This window comes from Bombyx mandarina, chromosome 24 (assembly GCF_030267445.1).
Source record: "Bombyx mandarina strain Sakado chromosome 24, ASM3026744v2".
Classification (NCBI taxonomy): domain Eukaryota; kingdom Metazoa; phylum Arthropoda; class Insecta; order Lepidoptera; family Bombycidae; genus Bombyx; species Bombyx mandarina.
Genome location: NC_143230.1, coordinates 8,972,356 through 8,986,780, shown reverse-complemented (window position 1 = coordinate 8,986,780; position 14,425 = coordinate 8,972,356). Strand labels below are relative to the sequence as shown.

Here is a 14,425-nt window from a genome sequence, read left to right as displayed (position 1 = left end):
TTTTTAATAGTTTGGTATGTGGTTTTTTTTTCTTTCAAATGTCTTCATTTTTTCAGTTAGTACCTATGAGAATCAGCTTCTTGCGATGCCATTGTTACCACGATTGAGCTTATTAAAATATTCTAATTAAATAATTATTAGTGTACCGTCAAATGAAAATGATGTTGATTTATTTGTGATTTTAATCAATTCGGATGATATTAAATGAAGCGAGATGAGATGAATTTCTCTTGAAATGATGAAAGTCTCACTAGAATGATGAGAATTTACTCAGCTTTCAGTAAGCTTTTCGGAGGAGCCTAAAAAGCCCAATCCGGCGACTTTGTTTTATTTGCCCATACCCGTCCTCTCTCACAGATGCTAAACGCTTAATAAGCCGCCATTATTACACTTATTTAACAAATGTAATAAAATCGCGTTCTTGCCCGATCCACTTGCAAAAGGTCATGTCTTGACCAAAAAATGTTTAGTTTTTTTTAGTTTGCATCAAATTTCAACTTTACGGCCATGTTATTAATAGTTTAAAATATATAACCAATTGTATACGATGTGTGTGATGATACCAAGTGTAATACGATGTATTAACAATTAACGATGCTAAGTAAATTTTAAAGACCAAAAAAAAAATCAAATCTGCGACGTGATTCCGTAAGTCCTAAGAGCGCATCACTCGCGGACTAAGTAAACGTGAGCACTCGTGAACACTCATAACAAATTTACAATTCACTATTACACATACATAACCAGGCATGCTATTACAAAATTTACAATCAATACTCTTTTTATAACTGTTTTATCACGGCGGCACGGATTAAAACCGTTTGCCTATATCGCAACGATGGCCGATAAAAAAAATATATATAGTTTTTTAACGTTTATAACATCTGTGACATATTGCGTGTGTGCGATATTAAAAATACATTTCATTTTATTACTCTATTTATAAATTAGGATAGTTCATATCGTGAGACGTTAATAAAATGTTTTAAATTATTTAGATTTCAGTACATACTTCGGTTTCCTCGGGACATAGACATAATTGAAATTACTTTTAGCTTTTTTTCCTTACCTATTCACTGGTAGTCTAAAAGGTTATTCCAGCACACCCGGACGGGAAGGTGAGCTCACGGGCTCAACCTGTTTACGCAAGACCATCTGGGTGATGGAAAGCCAGCTATCCTCGACCCACGCTGGTTCTGGCCCAGCGGGGTATTCCGTAGGGTAACTCACTCTAACCAGCGCTATCTAGGTGGGCTTCACCATTTTAGGACGCTTAAATAAAAGCGGCTCTAAATAAAATAAAAGGTTTTTTTTTTTTATTGCTTAGATGGGTGGACGAGCTCACAGCCCACCTGGTGTTAAGTGGTTACTGGAGCCCATAGACATCCACAACGTAAATGCGCCACCCACCTTGAGATGTTAGTTCTAAGGTCTCAGTATAGTTACAACGGCTGCCCCACCCTTCAAACCGAAACGCATTACAGCTTCACGGCAGAAATAGGCAGGGCGGTGGTACCCACCCGCGCGGACTCACAAGAGGTCCTACCACCAGCAATTACGCAAATTATAATTTTGCGGGTTTCATTTTTATTACACGATGTTATTCCTTCACCGTCAATCGTGAACATTTCTTGAGTATGTACGTATTTCATTAGAAAAATTGGTACCCGCCTGAGATTCGAACATCGGTCCATCGCTCAACGCGATTGCATCGGACGTCTTATCCGTTAGGCCACGACGACTTCAAAAAGGTTTATTTTTATGCAAAAAAATGTACAATCTCTTTTCTTATAGCGGCTCATAGCCTCCTAGATTTTTTGAGCCGTGCATGCGCGTGACTGAACCAAAGGTTTCGCCACAGATAGCCTGCCGACCGAGAGGGCAGGTGGTCGAGGCGCCGACGATCGCCGGTCCGGCGTCCCGAGTGAGAGGGTGATGGGAGAGATGTGCCCCGCACTAAACGCTTCACTTTCTCCCCTTTGCCTTTTCATGAGTTCTGTCTCATGCGAGGTTTGGACGTTGGTTGTTGAGCGACAGGAGGTTTTAGTCAGTTCGACTCCGACATACCCCGCCCGCCATCCCCAGTGAAGGGCGGAAGTCCGGCGATTTCCTCCTGACCAAAAAAAAACCTATCAAGATCAGTGCTTCGCAGAATCTACCACCGGATCGGAAACGCGACCCACTGAGAAGATCCGGCGAGAAACTCAGTGGGCTATGTCTGAGGGTTAATTTACTCGTCGAGCCCTTCGTCGCAAGCGACGGGTTCGACGAGAACGGTGACTGGTGCTTGAGGTACCTAAATGCACCGTTAGTGGATCGGGAGGATCCGAAATGACGTGTTTTGGGCGACGTCGACTGCTTTCCATTCTTTCCGCAGGATCAGAAATGTAGTTACCGACAGCCACGATGAGAGGGTTCTCGTGTCGTGCCGCTTTATCGAAGTGGCGACTGTATATACAGTCTATACGTATTCGTTATCGTCTATTCGTTTTGGCGACGCGTCGCATTACGCAGGCGATTATTTTTTAAATATTATTTATAAATTTTATTTTTCTTTATGCCGCATGAATTTCCTTTCGTAAACTATCCTTTTATGCATCTATACAAATTTATTATCTTTATCTTAGTATTATTAAGTTTTATAGTGTAAGTTAATGTACATAATAATGTTACGCGCTGGGGTTCTGGATAAATAAAAGTTCCACCAAAGTACAAGTTATCACTGTATTTATCACTTAGAACACTCACAGTATGCTTTAAAATTCTCAATTCGCTTGTTCCGCTTCGCTTCAGTTGATTCGTTTGCTGTTTCGCTTCGAGTAGTTCCGATTACTGACTGACTCTGTGCCATCTCTGCAACGCTTTTATAGCCGATACCACATCCCTAGAATTATCGAGAATATTCCACACATTTCGAGTATTGTGTTTCCGCTATCTGACAATAGATGGCGTTGTACTTCTCGAGCGTTCTAGACGCTACTAGATCTTTCGATATTCGTTCAACAATTCGGCGATAGTTGGCGTTACTCTTACCGGCGTAACAATACTTTAACGCGGTTCGTTCGTAATTCTTAAAGTATTCAAAACGTCTGAAGTATAGATGTAGTGAGAAATTATTTTCCTTCGGGAAAACTCGGATCTTTATCGGTATACGACGACACCCGAACTGTCAATGAATGTTCGTATCAAATGAGTGACATTTTCATATCCATTATTATGGAACTTTATTGTTTATTGTCAAATGTCAAAATGATTAATGTCATTGTACTGAAGCTATTTGAGAGAGTACGATAAATACGAACTTTTCCGAAAAAATACGAAGGTAAATCTTTTCTTACTATATCTATAATTTTATAACATTAGAACACCTGAGATTAACCGTAACAGTGCAGTAATACGTTCCGGTTCGAAGGGTGGGGCAGCCGTTGCGCATTTACGTTGTCGATGTCTATGGGCTCCAGTGATCATTTAGCACCAGGCTGGCTGTGAGCTCATGCACCCATCTTAGTTATAACTATACATACAGCCCACTGAGTATCTCGCCGGATCTTCTCAGTGAGTCGCGATTCCGATCCGGTGGTAGATTCAGCAAAGCACTGCTCTTAATAGGGCCAGTGTTAGCAAATCTCCCTACCAGTCCGAGAGTAGCTAGAATAGTCCCTTAGGCTACCAGCGAATAGGAAAAAAAGCTATCCAACAATAGGTTCAACCTCGTGACTGCTTTGTATGCGCGACAAGAGCATATACTTAGTCTTATCTAAGAGTTAGCTGGCAGCAGTTTGGCTTTGCCCCTGGCATTGCTGACGTCCATGGGCGACGGGAACCAATGACCATCAGGTGAGCCGTATGTTCGTCTGCTTACAAGGACAATAAAAAAAAACTTGAAGCTCTATAATAAACAAACCTCTATGGTGTACATTAATATCTACTATCGCATTCATATGCTTTTTTTTAAAGGATTTTATGACCTGGTAACTAAGACATTTAGGTCATGTCTTGTTTTTACTTATATTCTTAATTTTATGAAAAATGATAATAATATAATGAAGTGAAATGAAATGAAGATCATTAATTTGAGACAATCAACTGGGATGAAATTAAATGTAGTGAGATTTTTTTTTATTGCTAAGATGGGTGGACGAGCTCACAGCCCACCTGCTGTTAAGTGGTTACTAAAGCCCATAGACATCTACAATGTAAAAGCGTCACCCACCTTGAGAGATGAGAAGATATGGTATGAAATAATTATAATCTCAGTAAAATGGTGGTCATTTACTGAGATTTATTCAGTGGACTTTTTGTAAGATCCCGAGAAATTACGTCCAGCAGCTTTGTTTCATTTTCCCACATTTGTGCACTTTCACAGATATGATGCAGTTAATAAACCGCCGTTATTATGCATTTAAACCTGAAGAAACACTAAATAGACAAAATAAAACAAATCATGAAATCACACAATTTCACTCCTCGCGTTCCCGCCAAAAATTCGCATTCATAAACTGTTTGTAACCGATGTTACCAGCACAAAAAATTCCCCCAAAAAAAGCCCCCGCATCTATCTAACACAAATAAAAACCTGCGTGTTTCAGATTCCGGGCCTGCCTTAAGCTCGCCGACACTTCGGTCTCCAACATGGTCGGGAAGCTGTTCTTCAACGTCGTCCAAACGAAGTGCTTCAGATTGAAGCCGGTCAAAGTGTGCATGCAGAGGTCTTGGTGGGGCAAGTGCTTGAGGCGAGGCTACATGAAACAGGCGTTCTTGAGGGACAACCTGCGATACTAGGCTGCACGGGCGTGACGCCTTCGCACTTTTGACAGCTGTCAAAAGTGACACGTGCCAAGTACTTCTTGAAGAGTCTTCACTAGCGTATAGTTGATAGCGTAGAATATACAGGCTGTTTAGTCATGCTATTTATGTTGTACGTTATTAAATCAATAAGTAATATATAAATAACAAATTAACAGTAATTAATTATTGAGTTACTGGTTCGGTGTGAAACGTGCATTCCCTAAATGTTGAGTGGGGGTTTCGTTTTTTTTGTTTTTCTCAGTCAAATGCTCTCTGGACCGGCTTGAGTGCGCAAGCAGCGTACCGAGAATGCCGCAATACAGTAAAAGCTGTTTATTGGCGCGGTATATGGCTTCGTAAATGTGCCGCGAATACAGGAACACGTGATTAAGGAATGGTAATTTACATATATATGGGATTATAGGGGATACGTTCCTAGGTGACAAACCATACTTTAGAGGTTACCTAGTCATAATAAGGTCTATTTTACTTTTTTATTAGTCGATTTAACGACTCGTTCACAAAGGACATTCGGCTGGATATCTACATATTGGAATCCTTTTTATCAAAGCTTATGTACCTACCGATGTAACAATTAGATCAGCGAATGAAGGAGCCTTTAGCCGCGAATATAGGAATTAGGGTCGCATTTTTTTAATTCGCGAATAGTGAAAATGCGAATGCAGGAAGCGCAAATATGGAACTTTTGTTGTACCGAATTGAGGCAAGTATTGGTTGTATAGGAACAACGTCTGCTCGCTAAATCATTATGCCACGCATTACCTACCGATAATTTTTTATTTTTACTTACTCAAGTATAGACTCCAGAACTCAAGTATAGACTTGAGTTCTGGAACCGGCGTCTTAGTAAGAAGATCGTAGAGAGAGAAATCGAAATAATTACTTACTTCAGTGCGCCACGTAGGGCACCGGTGACCTACATGTATGGATTGACCTCAAAAAAATCATTCATATGTCCGTCTTTTGTCTCTTTCGATCGTATCTGAAGTTGAATGTGAGGGTAAAAGACAAAACGAGTCGTCACGACTCGGCTGTGGCCCCGGCTGATCATCCGACAATATCTATTTGTAAAATCATAAAGTTTCTTTTACCCTACGAATGAGTAAAGAAATTCAATTAATTAATTAAAAACTGTGCGTCTGGGGACGCCCGACAGAAGTGATAGCTTAAACTAATATAAGTTGAACTTCTTCATATCGAAATTGTTTAACTTGAGAAAAGCTTAGGTTATTACTTAAATTTTATGTATATTAATGTAATGAATTGTACAATTAAATATTATGAAGGGTAGAAGTAAGGAGTGCCACATCAGTCTATTCAAAAGTGTTCACTTAAAAGGAGCCAATTAAGATGGCGCCACAGTAGCAAGTGGAAAGATTTTAAAAACATAGCCATAAACTATTAGAGTAGGATACTAAATTAAGAAGGAAAGAAGCGTAAATGGTAATAAAAATAATTAGTTATAATTTTAAATACATACTGCATATTTTTTAATTACACAACTCTAGATTTTTTTTAATTTTTCAACCCAGCACACTTCGCTCTGTTTAAAACTGCTATATTCATATCGTTTCCACTTCCTACACTAGCACTATTGCGGAGAGTCTTCCAACATTAACCCGCTATTTACAGGCGGACACTTTTTCAACTTGTCCCCTATACAAGATGGTGTTCCTTACTTCTACCCTCCATATTAAATATAATAACATTTAGCGCCATCTTTAAAATCACGCCACATGCCACTGTGCCGCCGCTCGAACCGGTCGTCTCTCGACGCGTGCTTTTTAGTACATGCGCTTCTTACCACTACCCTTGCATATTATCAATATCCTACAACTTTGATTATGTAAAGTACAATCCAAATTACTGAATACTACGAAACTGTGTAATGAAATGTTTTATATAAAATTATTTTTAATAGTCATCGTTCAAGATGGATGTCGTTTTTTTGTACAGAAATGTTTATTAGTCGGTAGACGAGATAACGTTAGTTGTGAAAACTCTGAAACATTCAAAATTAGTTTAAATTTCAACGGAATTTATCAATAGACTAGTTAGAGTCGCTGTCTTAATCTATGAAGCGTAGAGAACGATGTCCCGTATGAAAAATCAGTCGGGTGTTTCTACGGAAATGCTTAAAATAATTATGTTTCGCATTCTCGTCAAAAAGTCCAAAAGTTGTCTTGAAGTCGGTGAAAATATAATTTTATTTAGAATATTTCAGCTAACTCGATTCTGGCAACAATGTCATCGCAAGATGCTGATTATCATACTAAAAAAAACATTAAAAACCTTACAGCAAACTATTATGAATGTTCAGCTAGAATTACTTTTTTTTTTAAATATTCTATCATTTTGATGACGTCCGAAGTAATTCGCGCCATTTTATGACGCCTCATAAACCCGCCTAAACTGCCCTCACAACTGACGCAAACAAATATAAGCGCTCATACACTTAACAAAATTTGTATGTTTCTATTAAGTGAAGAGTATTTTTATAAAGTCGACACTGGCAACAATGGCGTCACAAGGAGCTAATTGCTATACTAGAAAGAAGAAGACACAAAGATTTAACCTTTTAATTATAGCCACCGTTCTCGCTCACACCGATCTTTTTTGGACCGATTTTCTAGTTTGAACGTACGTCAATGCCAATGACGCAATAAAATAGTAGTAAATAAGTATAACATTGTACTTAATTATCACGCTACATTTGTTTATAAGGCGGTAAGAATGCGATCCCTGTGTCTGTCACTACTGACATTTCTTACTCCCATAAATAATTTAAATGAACCTAACCTAATCTAACGACTTTTTGGCGGGAACGCGAGAGCGAAGTTGTGTGAATGGTTTTATTTTGTCTATTTAGTGTTTCTTCAGGCTTAAATGTGTAATAACGGTGATTTATTAACTGTTTAGTATCTGTGAAAGTGCATAATGTAGGAAAATTAAACAAAGCCGCTAGACGTAACTTCTCGGGATCTTCCAAAAAGTCCACTGAAAAAGTCTCAGTAAAGAACCACCATTTTACTGAGATTATATTTCATCCCATATAATTTCATTTCATTTTATTTAATTTCATACAAATTGATTAACGTTCCAAATTAATGAACTTCATTTCATTTCACTTCATATTATCATTTTTCATTAAAAAAATTATAAAAGATTAGGTTGTATGGTGTGAAGATACCTTTGCCTTTCCAGTTGGAAAAATAGAACTACCACTACGAACTCTAACTTTCAATCTTCATTAATTTAAGATTTGTTTACGTAGGCACGACAAAATTAAATGTAGTCATAATAGCGATAACGGCTCACACAAACACCTTTTTGGACTTATTCGTAACACATCTTTTAGAGTTTTCAAAATTAAATTAGTGACTAGTGAATAAGCAATAAGATTAAAAAGTTCCTGTTTTGACAATATAAATAGAAGTGTATAATAATATAATTGTGTATAATAATAATATAATTACATAATAAAGGTATTTTGTGATCGTGTCTGTACTTATTGTGAATAAGAATTTACGTATGTAACAATTTTAAACAAGATTTAATCGCTTTGCCGTAATAAATCGTGAAATGTAATTAATTTACTCTACACTTGCATAATGCTTATGATTTAACATTAAAGGCTTCGTCAAACAGACATACTGTCAAACAGAGCGCCATAAGCGCTATAAGCAGCTTATAGCGCTTATGGCGCTCTGTTTGACGGCATGTTACCATAGTAGTACATAACATCTCGGCGTCACAGCGCGGCGTCTGTTTAGCGCTCTGACGCGCGCTAATTACGCGTTCTGTTTGACGAAGCCTTAATACTTAATAGTATTGGTCGTGTGATTAATGTTAGTGATTTCTTCGAAGACTTTAAATGTCTGACAGAATAGTCAAGTATATTTTTCAATACAACGTGTAACATAAGGTAACCAAAAAAAATAAATTAATTTCACTTATTTTCTGGAACATTCGATGCAAGAGCGCGAATCTTGTTTGAAATTCGAAAACAAAATTCGGTAACTCATAAAAGATGATTCTAGATGTTTAATATAGTATGTACTAATTTAGAAAAGAAAAAGAAAAGCAATATTTAGTGAATAAAAATAATTCCAATAAGAAAAATTTTAAATAAATCTTTTATTCCGTACTTAAACCATTTTATTTCGTGAAAATTATTTTCTAATTCCTTTAAATTTATAATAATATACAATAAATAAATAATTTAATTACTTTAAAATAGCTTTGTAAAAAAATAAGATCATCATTCTCCTGCCCTTCTCCCAGTCACCTGGGGTCGGCGCAACATGTTTTCTCCTTCCATACTCCTCTATCATAATATATAATGTGACCATACGTCCCGATTTGGGCGGGACAGTCCTGCTTTCGGGCATTCTGTCCCGCTGTCCCCAGTGAAGCCTACATAGTTTCGCTTTTGCAAACATACCAAACGATAAATTTATTTTTCAATGCAACAGACATCGATATTACCACTAGATCTCGCGTAAAGGCGCCAAAAGTAACCAAACAAAACAGTGCTTAGATTCATATTAAGCACTGTTTTGCCGTCAGTGTCACGCCGACCGTCGAGTGGAACGATCCTAAAATGCGCTGTAAAAAGATGTAAAAAACACGCTTATAAAGAGAAAACAACATGAAATTTAGTATTTTTGGTAAGTTTTATAATTTTTATTAACAGATAGTGATAAATATTTAAAATAAATCAGTTATTCTTACCAAATTAGTACTTCAAGAAATTAAATCGCACACATAATAACATGCAAGACAAGGATGAAATAGGGCTATTTCAGAACAAGTGTAGTGGAGTCACATAATTTTTTATTGCTTAGATGGGTGGACGAGCTCACAGCCCACCTGGAGTTAAGTGATTATACTGGAGCCCATAGACATCTACAGCGTATTTACGCTGCCAATTGCGCATTTGCGCCACCCACCTTGAGATATAACTTCTAAGGTCTCAAGTATAGTTACAACGGCTGGCCCACCCTTCAAACCGAAACGCATTACTGCTTCACGGCAGAAATAGGTGGGGTGGTGGTACCTACTCGTGCGGACTCACAAGAGGTCCTACAACCAGTAATTACGCAAATTATTTTGCGGGTTTGATTTTTATTACACGATGTTATTCGTTCACCATGGAAGTTTTTTTTTTTTTTATTGCCCTTGTAGGCAGACGAGCATACGGCCCACCTGATTGCGAACATTTGTTAAGTACGTATTTCATTAGAAAAATTGGTACCCGCCTGGGATTCGAACACCCCGTGTATCGCTAGATCAGATACGAATGCAAGAGACGTCTGTACAACGAACGGCGAAGTGAAATCTGTAAACTGGAATTTGTTTTTACATTTTTACAGATTTAATAACAGAGTAATAAAAGAAAAAAGAAGCGACAATTATTTCAAACCTAATTGCTCCAGTGTGGTTTGTGCAGACCATGTTACCGAATCTGACATGTATTTAATAAATAAAACAATTTGATGGGGTTTATATTGTTGTGATTTAAAAAGCTCTTATCCATTTTCCTCACCGATGTGCAAGGTACAATATAGCTAACTCAGGTATAATTATCTATAGTTATACAATATTTGTTGTTAATCATAAGGAATTAAATTGAAAAAATTTAATGAATATGAATTAAAAAAACATAATAAAAAATAAATTACTCAAAATATTCTTACAAAAAAAGTATAAAGTGCGACTCCCTAATACTCTGTTCGGAGCAGTAGTCTTAATATCGTAAGTTTAAAAGGGCGTAAGTAAAATGCGATGCGTGTAAATTTTTGCTTTATTTTTAGGGAGATAAGGTTAAATTTGGAATAAAAGTTATTGTAAAAAACTATCTTTTTCTGTCATTCATGGCGTAAGGTCGTAAGTGAATGTAAAAATAATCTAAACTGCACTTAATTGCTTGGGGAAAAGGCATAGTTTAGGTTACAATTATTATATTATACATCGTTTTTCTCCACTTGATGGTGTAGTCAGATCAGTTAGTCGATGCCATATTTGTGTTTGGTTTTTGTATGTGATGCGTTATTTAGTGGTAATATATCGATGGCAACAGAGCTTAAAGTGTTTAAATGTGCTAATTTAACAAAAGAGCTACAGACTATTACAGAGTACTAACTATTTTATGTTTAGTGCTTTGATTCTTTTGTGTTATTCTATCTTCTATAAGAAAATACTTGTAAAGCACTAAATACTTTTTATATTATATAATTTCGCACATGTCCCGCTTTGACAAAAAAAAATAATGGTCACGCTAATCATATACCATTTATTCGCTCACTCCCCTCTTGCACATATCGCCTTTTTTATTTTTATTTATTGCTTAGGTGTGTGGACGAGCTCACAGCCCACCTGATGTTAAGTGGTTACTGGATTTTTACTGGTGGTACCGTCTTGTGAGTCTGCACGGGTAGGTACCACCACCCTGCCTATTTCTGCCGTGAAGCAGTAATGCGTTTCGGTTTGAAGGGTAAGGCAGCCGTTGTACTGTAAACCTGAGACTAGAACTCATGTCTCAAGGTGAACACTGCCTTACCTTGTTGATGTCTGCGCATTCTGATAAACACTTAACACTAAGTAGGCCGTGAGCTCGTCCAGCCATCTAAGCAATAAAAAAGTAAGCGTATGATCGTTCGTAAGAAAGAACATTTTTATTGCTTTTTTGATTTACGTCAATTCATCCATCTATATATTAATACGTGAAGCAAAAACTTTGTATCCCTTTTTAAGAAAATTGCGCGGACGGAGGAGTGTGATATTTTCCACACTTATAGAGAATACAGAGAAGAAGTGCACAATGCTAACATTTTTTTTAATAATGCATAAAAGATACATTAAATCAATAAAGAAAACATTACACACACATACTACATACCATGTATTTGACGCACACACGCATGCATTCTATTTATTGTCAAACTTTTGTTCTTGACGTCTGTGGTCAAATTGAGAATAGATTAAATATTGTTTGTCTTTATTAATATTTTTTATAGTGTAGCCCGAAATTTGTGATTATAGTAGTATAAAATACAATCATAATAGTTTACACACTTATTATACAATTCCAATTAATTATAGTCGAATTTCGACTACTGCGGGACCTCTAGTAAAACAAAATATATCACAACACGTTGAAGTCGTTACATGAACACAATTTTTAACTGTCAAATAAATTACTAATATGACAAAAACAACTCTTCATAAAGTAAATAAACTAATTTTCAGAATTAGATAGTTGCTTCACAATGTCAGATTGAAAAAGCATCCCGCCAATTACGCTTTATATACTTCGTGTACTTACTCGACGCTAGATGGCGCTTTTACGATTAACTCCAATATTAAATGTAAGATGGCGCTGTTGTCAAAATTCATAATATGACTTAAAGAAGGTTTCATCGTCTATACTAATATTATAAAGAGGAAAGATTTGTTTGTTTGTGTGTATTGAATAGGCTCCGAAACTACTGAACCGATTTGAAAAATTCTGTCAGTGTTTGGAAGCTACACTATTCCCGAGTGACATAGGCTATAATCTTTTTTAAAAAATTTAGGGATTCTCGCGAAAAGAAAGTCTCGCGACAGCATATGCCTAACTATTATAGTAATGCCACAATAAGTGTTTTTAATTTTTAAAAATAAAACAACGTCAAATATCGTTGAAATTTTTGTTAAAGACCCGAGCGGAGTCGTAGCGGGCCGCTAGTTTTAAATATTTAAAAAAAGGTTGCATTGTTCTAAATGTGTACTAAGAAATGAAATGACAGTTTTATTAATTGCACGATGTCAATTTAATAATAATTTATTCTTATTTCATTTAAATACAATATAACTTATAATACGCTGACGGACGGCTCAATTGCTTTTAAGAGCAACCGCCCAATACAATTACGAATTCATTTGACTTTTTACATACGAGATTTATGCTTTACCTGTCGTATTAAGGTCGTAAATAAAACACCAATTACACAACTCTACAAAAAAAAAATCGTTCATTGTCCTAACGTTTATACTAGGTTTTTCCCGTTAATTATTCACAAAAACGAAAATAAAATACCTTTTTTTGGTATAAAGTTTGCTTTTGTGATAGTTATAGTAATAATACTCGTTTTTCAATTTTTTTATAAATTTTAATTAATTTTAATACTTTCAAAAAAACCGCGCTATGAGAGTGGGGTGTTTACGTTTACACAGTGCCACTAGATGCCACTCGAGTCATAAACAACGATCAGGTGTTTTGTACAGGCCCAGAAAAACTTAAAATGTCACGAAAGTGTAAATACGATGCTGATGCATTTTGTTTCATATGTGGTCAATTTATTAAAGTTCAAAAGCAAACTGTTTCAAGCCATGTATATTTTTTTCGACTAATTACGATCTAAAATATCGAAATTTTATGCTTTGCAAAGTCAAATTTGGTGTTGACCCGTGTTATTTACATACTCATTAATAAATCGAACTGCTTATATGAGACATCTTTTGAATTGTCATTACGAGTATACATTTTTTTTTATCAAGTTAATCGTTAACCTATCTCTTCCTCTGGGGTAGTCAAGAGATTCTCTGGCGAAACGACATCAGCCTTCTCCCAGTACTGTATCAGCGTATGTCAGCCAACAACCCGAATTAGTAGTATAAGTAGTGGCCCATATTTCGAACCCGCACTGGTGCCAAAGATCCAGTCTTTATATCTGCCTCGAAAGAACAATAGCTCTCCAACAATATAAATAAGACTTTGAATTCACTAAGTAATTTAAAAAAAAATTGACTGTTGTAAAGTCGATTTATAGACGATAGTTTTACGTGATAACGTCAGTAGCAGAACCATTCGAACTGTTAGCTCTGACGTCACGCGAGAAGAGAGATAAATGTGTCGCAAGCCAACGCTTGGGCGGATCGTGCCTCTCTATCGCTCGTTCCGCTCAGGCGGAACGTGACACTTTTTCGTGCGTGCAGACGGTGCTCATCGATTTCCAAGACATTATCACATAAAAATATTCACATATTTTGTAGAAATCTCTAGAGGATTTAAGAAAAAAAAAACCTTTAATTTAAAAAAAACAAAAATCAATGCTAAATTCACAGCAAAATAATTTTAAATAGCTACTTATAAATGTTTATTTACTTATTAAAAACGTTGTACTTACACGTCCATACAGGTCGATAACTAATACCTACAATCGAACTGCGCGACAGTCGGTATTCCGACGCTCTGCACATTACACGCATCAATAGAGAGTCGATATATCGACGGCTCGAGCTCAAAGGGTTATGACATACAAGCCTCTATGTTAGGATAACGAGTAGACTCTTTCAGTCTACATTCAGAGTCTGGAATGAAATAGGAAGGAGGCTGGTACCAATACGTATATTGCACTCACCGCCTACCCTCGACATAATAAAAATGTTCACGATAAATTTATCCTTAACCCTTCGACTGCCTTGTAGGTCACCGGTGACCTACGCGGCGCACTGAAGTAATTAGATTTATGTTACTAAGGGTCAGAATTGCCTGACTTTTTGCCTTCTTTTGGTTTATTAATGTAAGTTTTAGTCTTTTACGTATCTTAGAAATAGATTCCTTCTCAGTATC

At 36.5% G+C, this 14,425-nt stretch overlaps 1 protein-coding gene and 1 long non-coding RNA gene across 4 annotated transcripts in view; both read left to right on the top strand.

Annotated features, from left to right (window-relative positions):
- Window positions 1-8,962, top strand: part of LOC114241653 (uncharacterized) — a 101,869-nt gene extending 92,907 nt beyond the window's left edge. For all 3 annotated transcript variants that reach the window (XM_089737844.1, XM_089737845.1, XM_089737843.1), the window contains one exon: window positions 4,590-8,962. In XM_089737844.1, coding sequence (XP_089593970.1) covers window positions 4,590-4,782 — 193 coding nt within the window. In that variant the 3' untranslated portion in view covers window positions 4,783-8,962. The remainder of the gene's footprint in view (window positions 1-4,589) is intronic.
- Window positions 8,963-9,140: 178 nt separating this feature from the next.
- LOC149500041 (uncharacterized) lies at window positions 9,141-11,812 on the top strand. Its single transcript, XR_016325278.1, has 2 exons — window positions 9,141-9,479; window positions 10,185-11,812. It is a non-coding gene; the product is annotated as an uncharacterized LOC149500041 (long non-coding RNA).
- The last annotated feature ends 2,613 nt before the right edge of the window (window positions 11,813-14,425 follow it).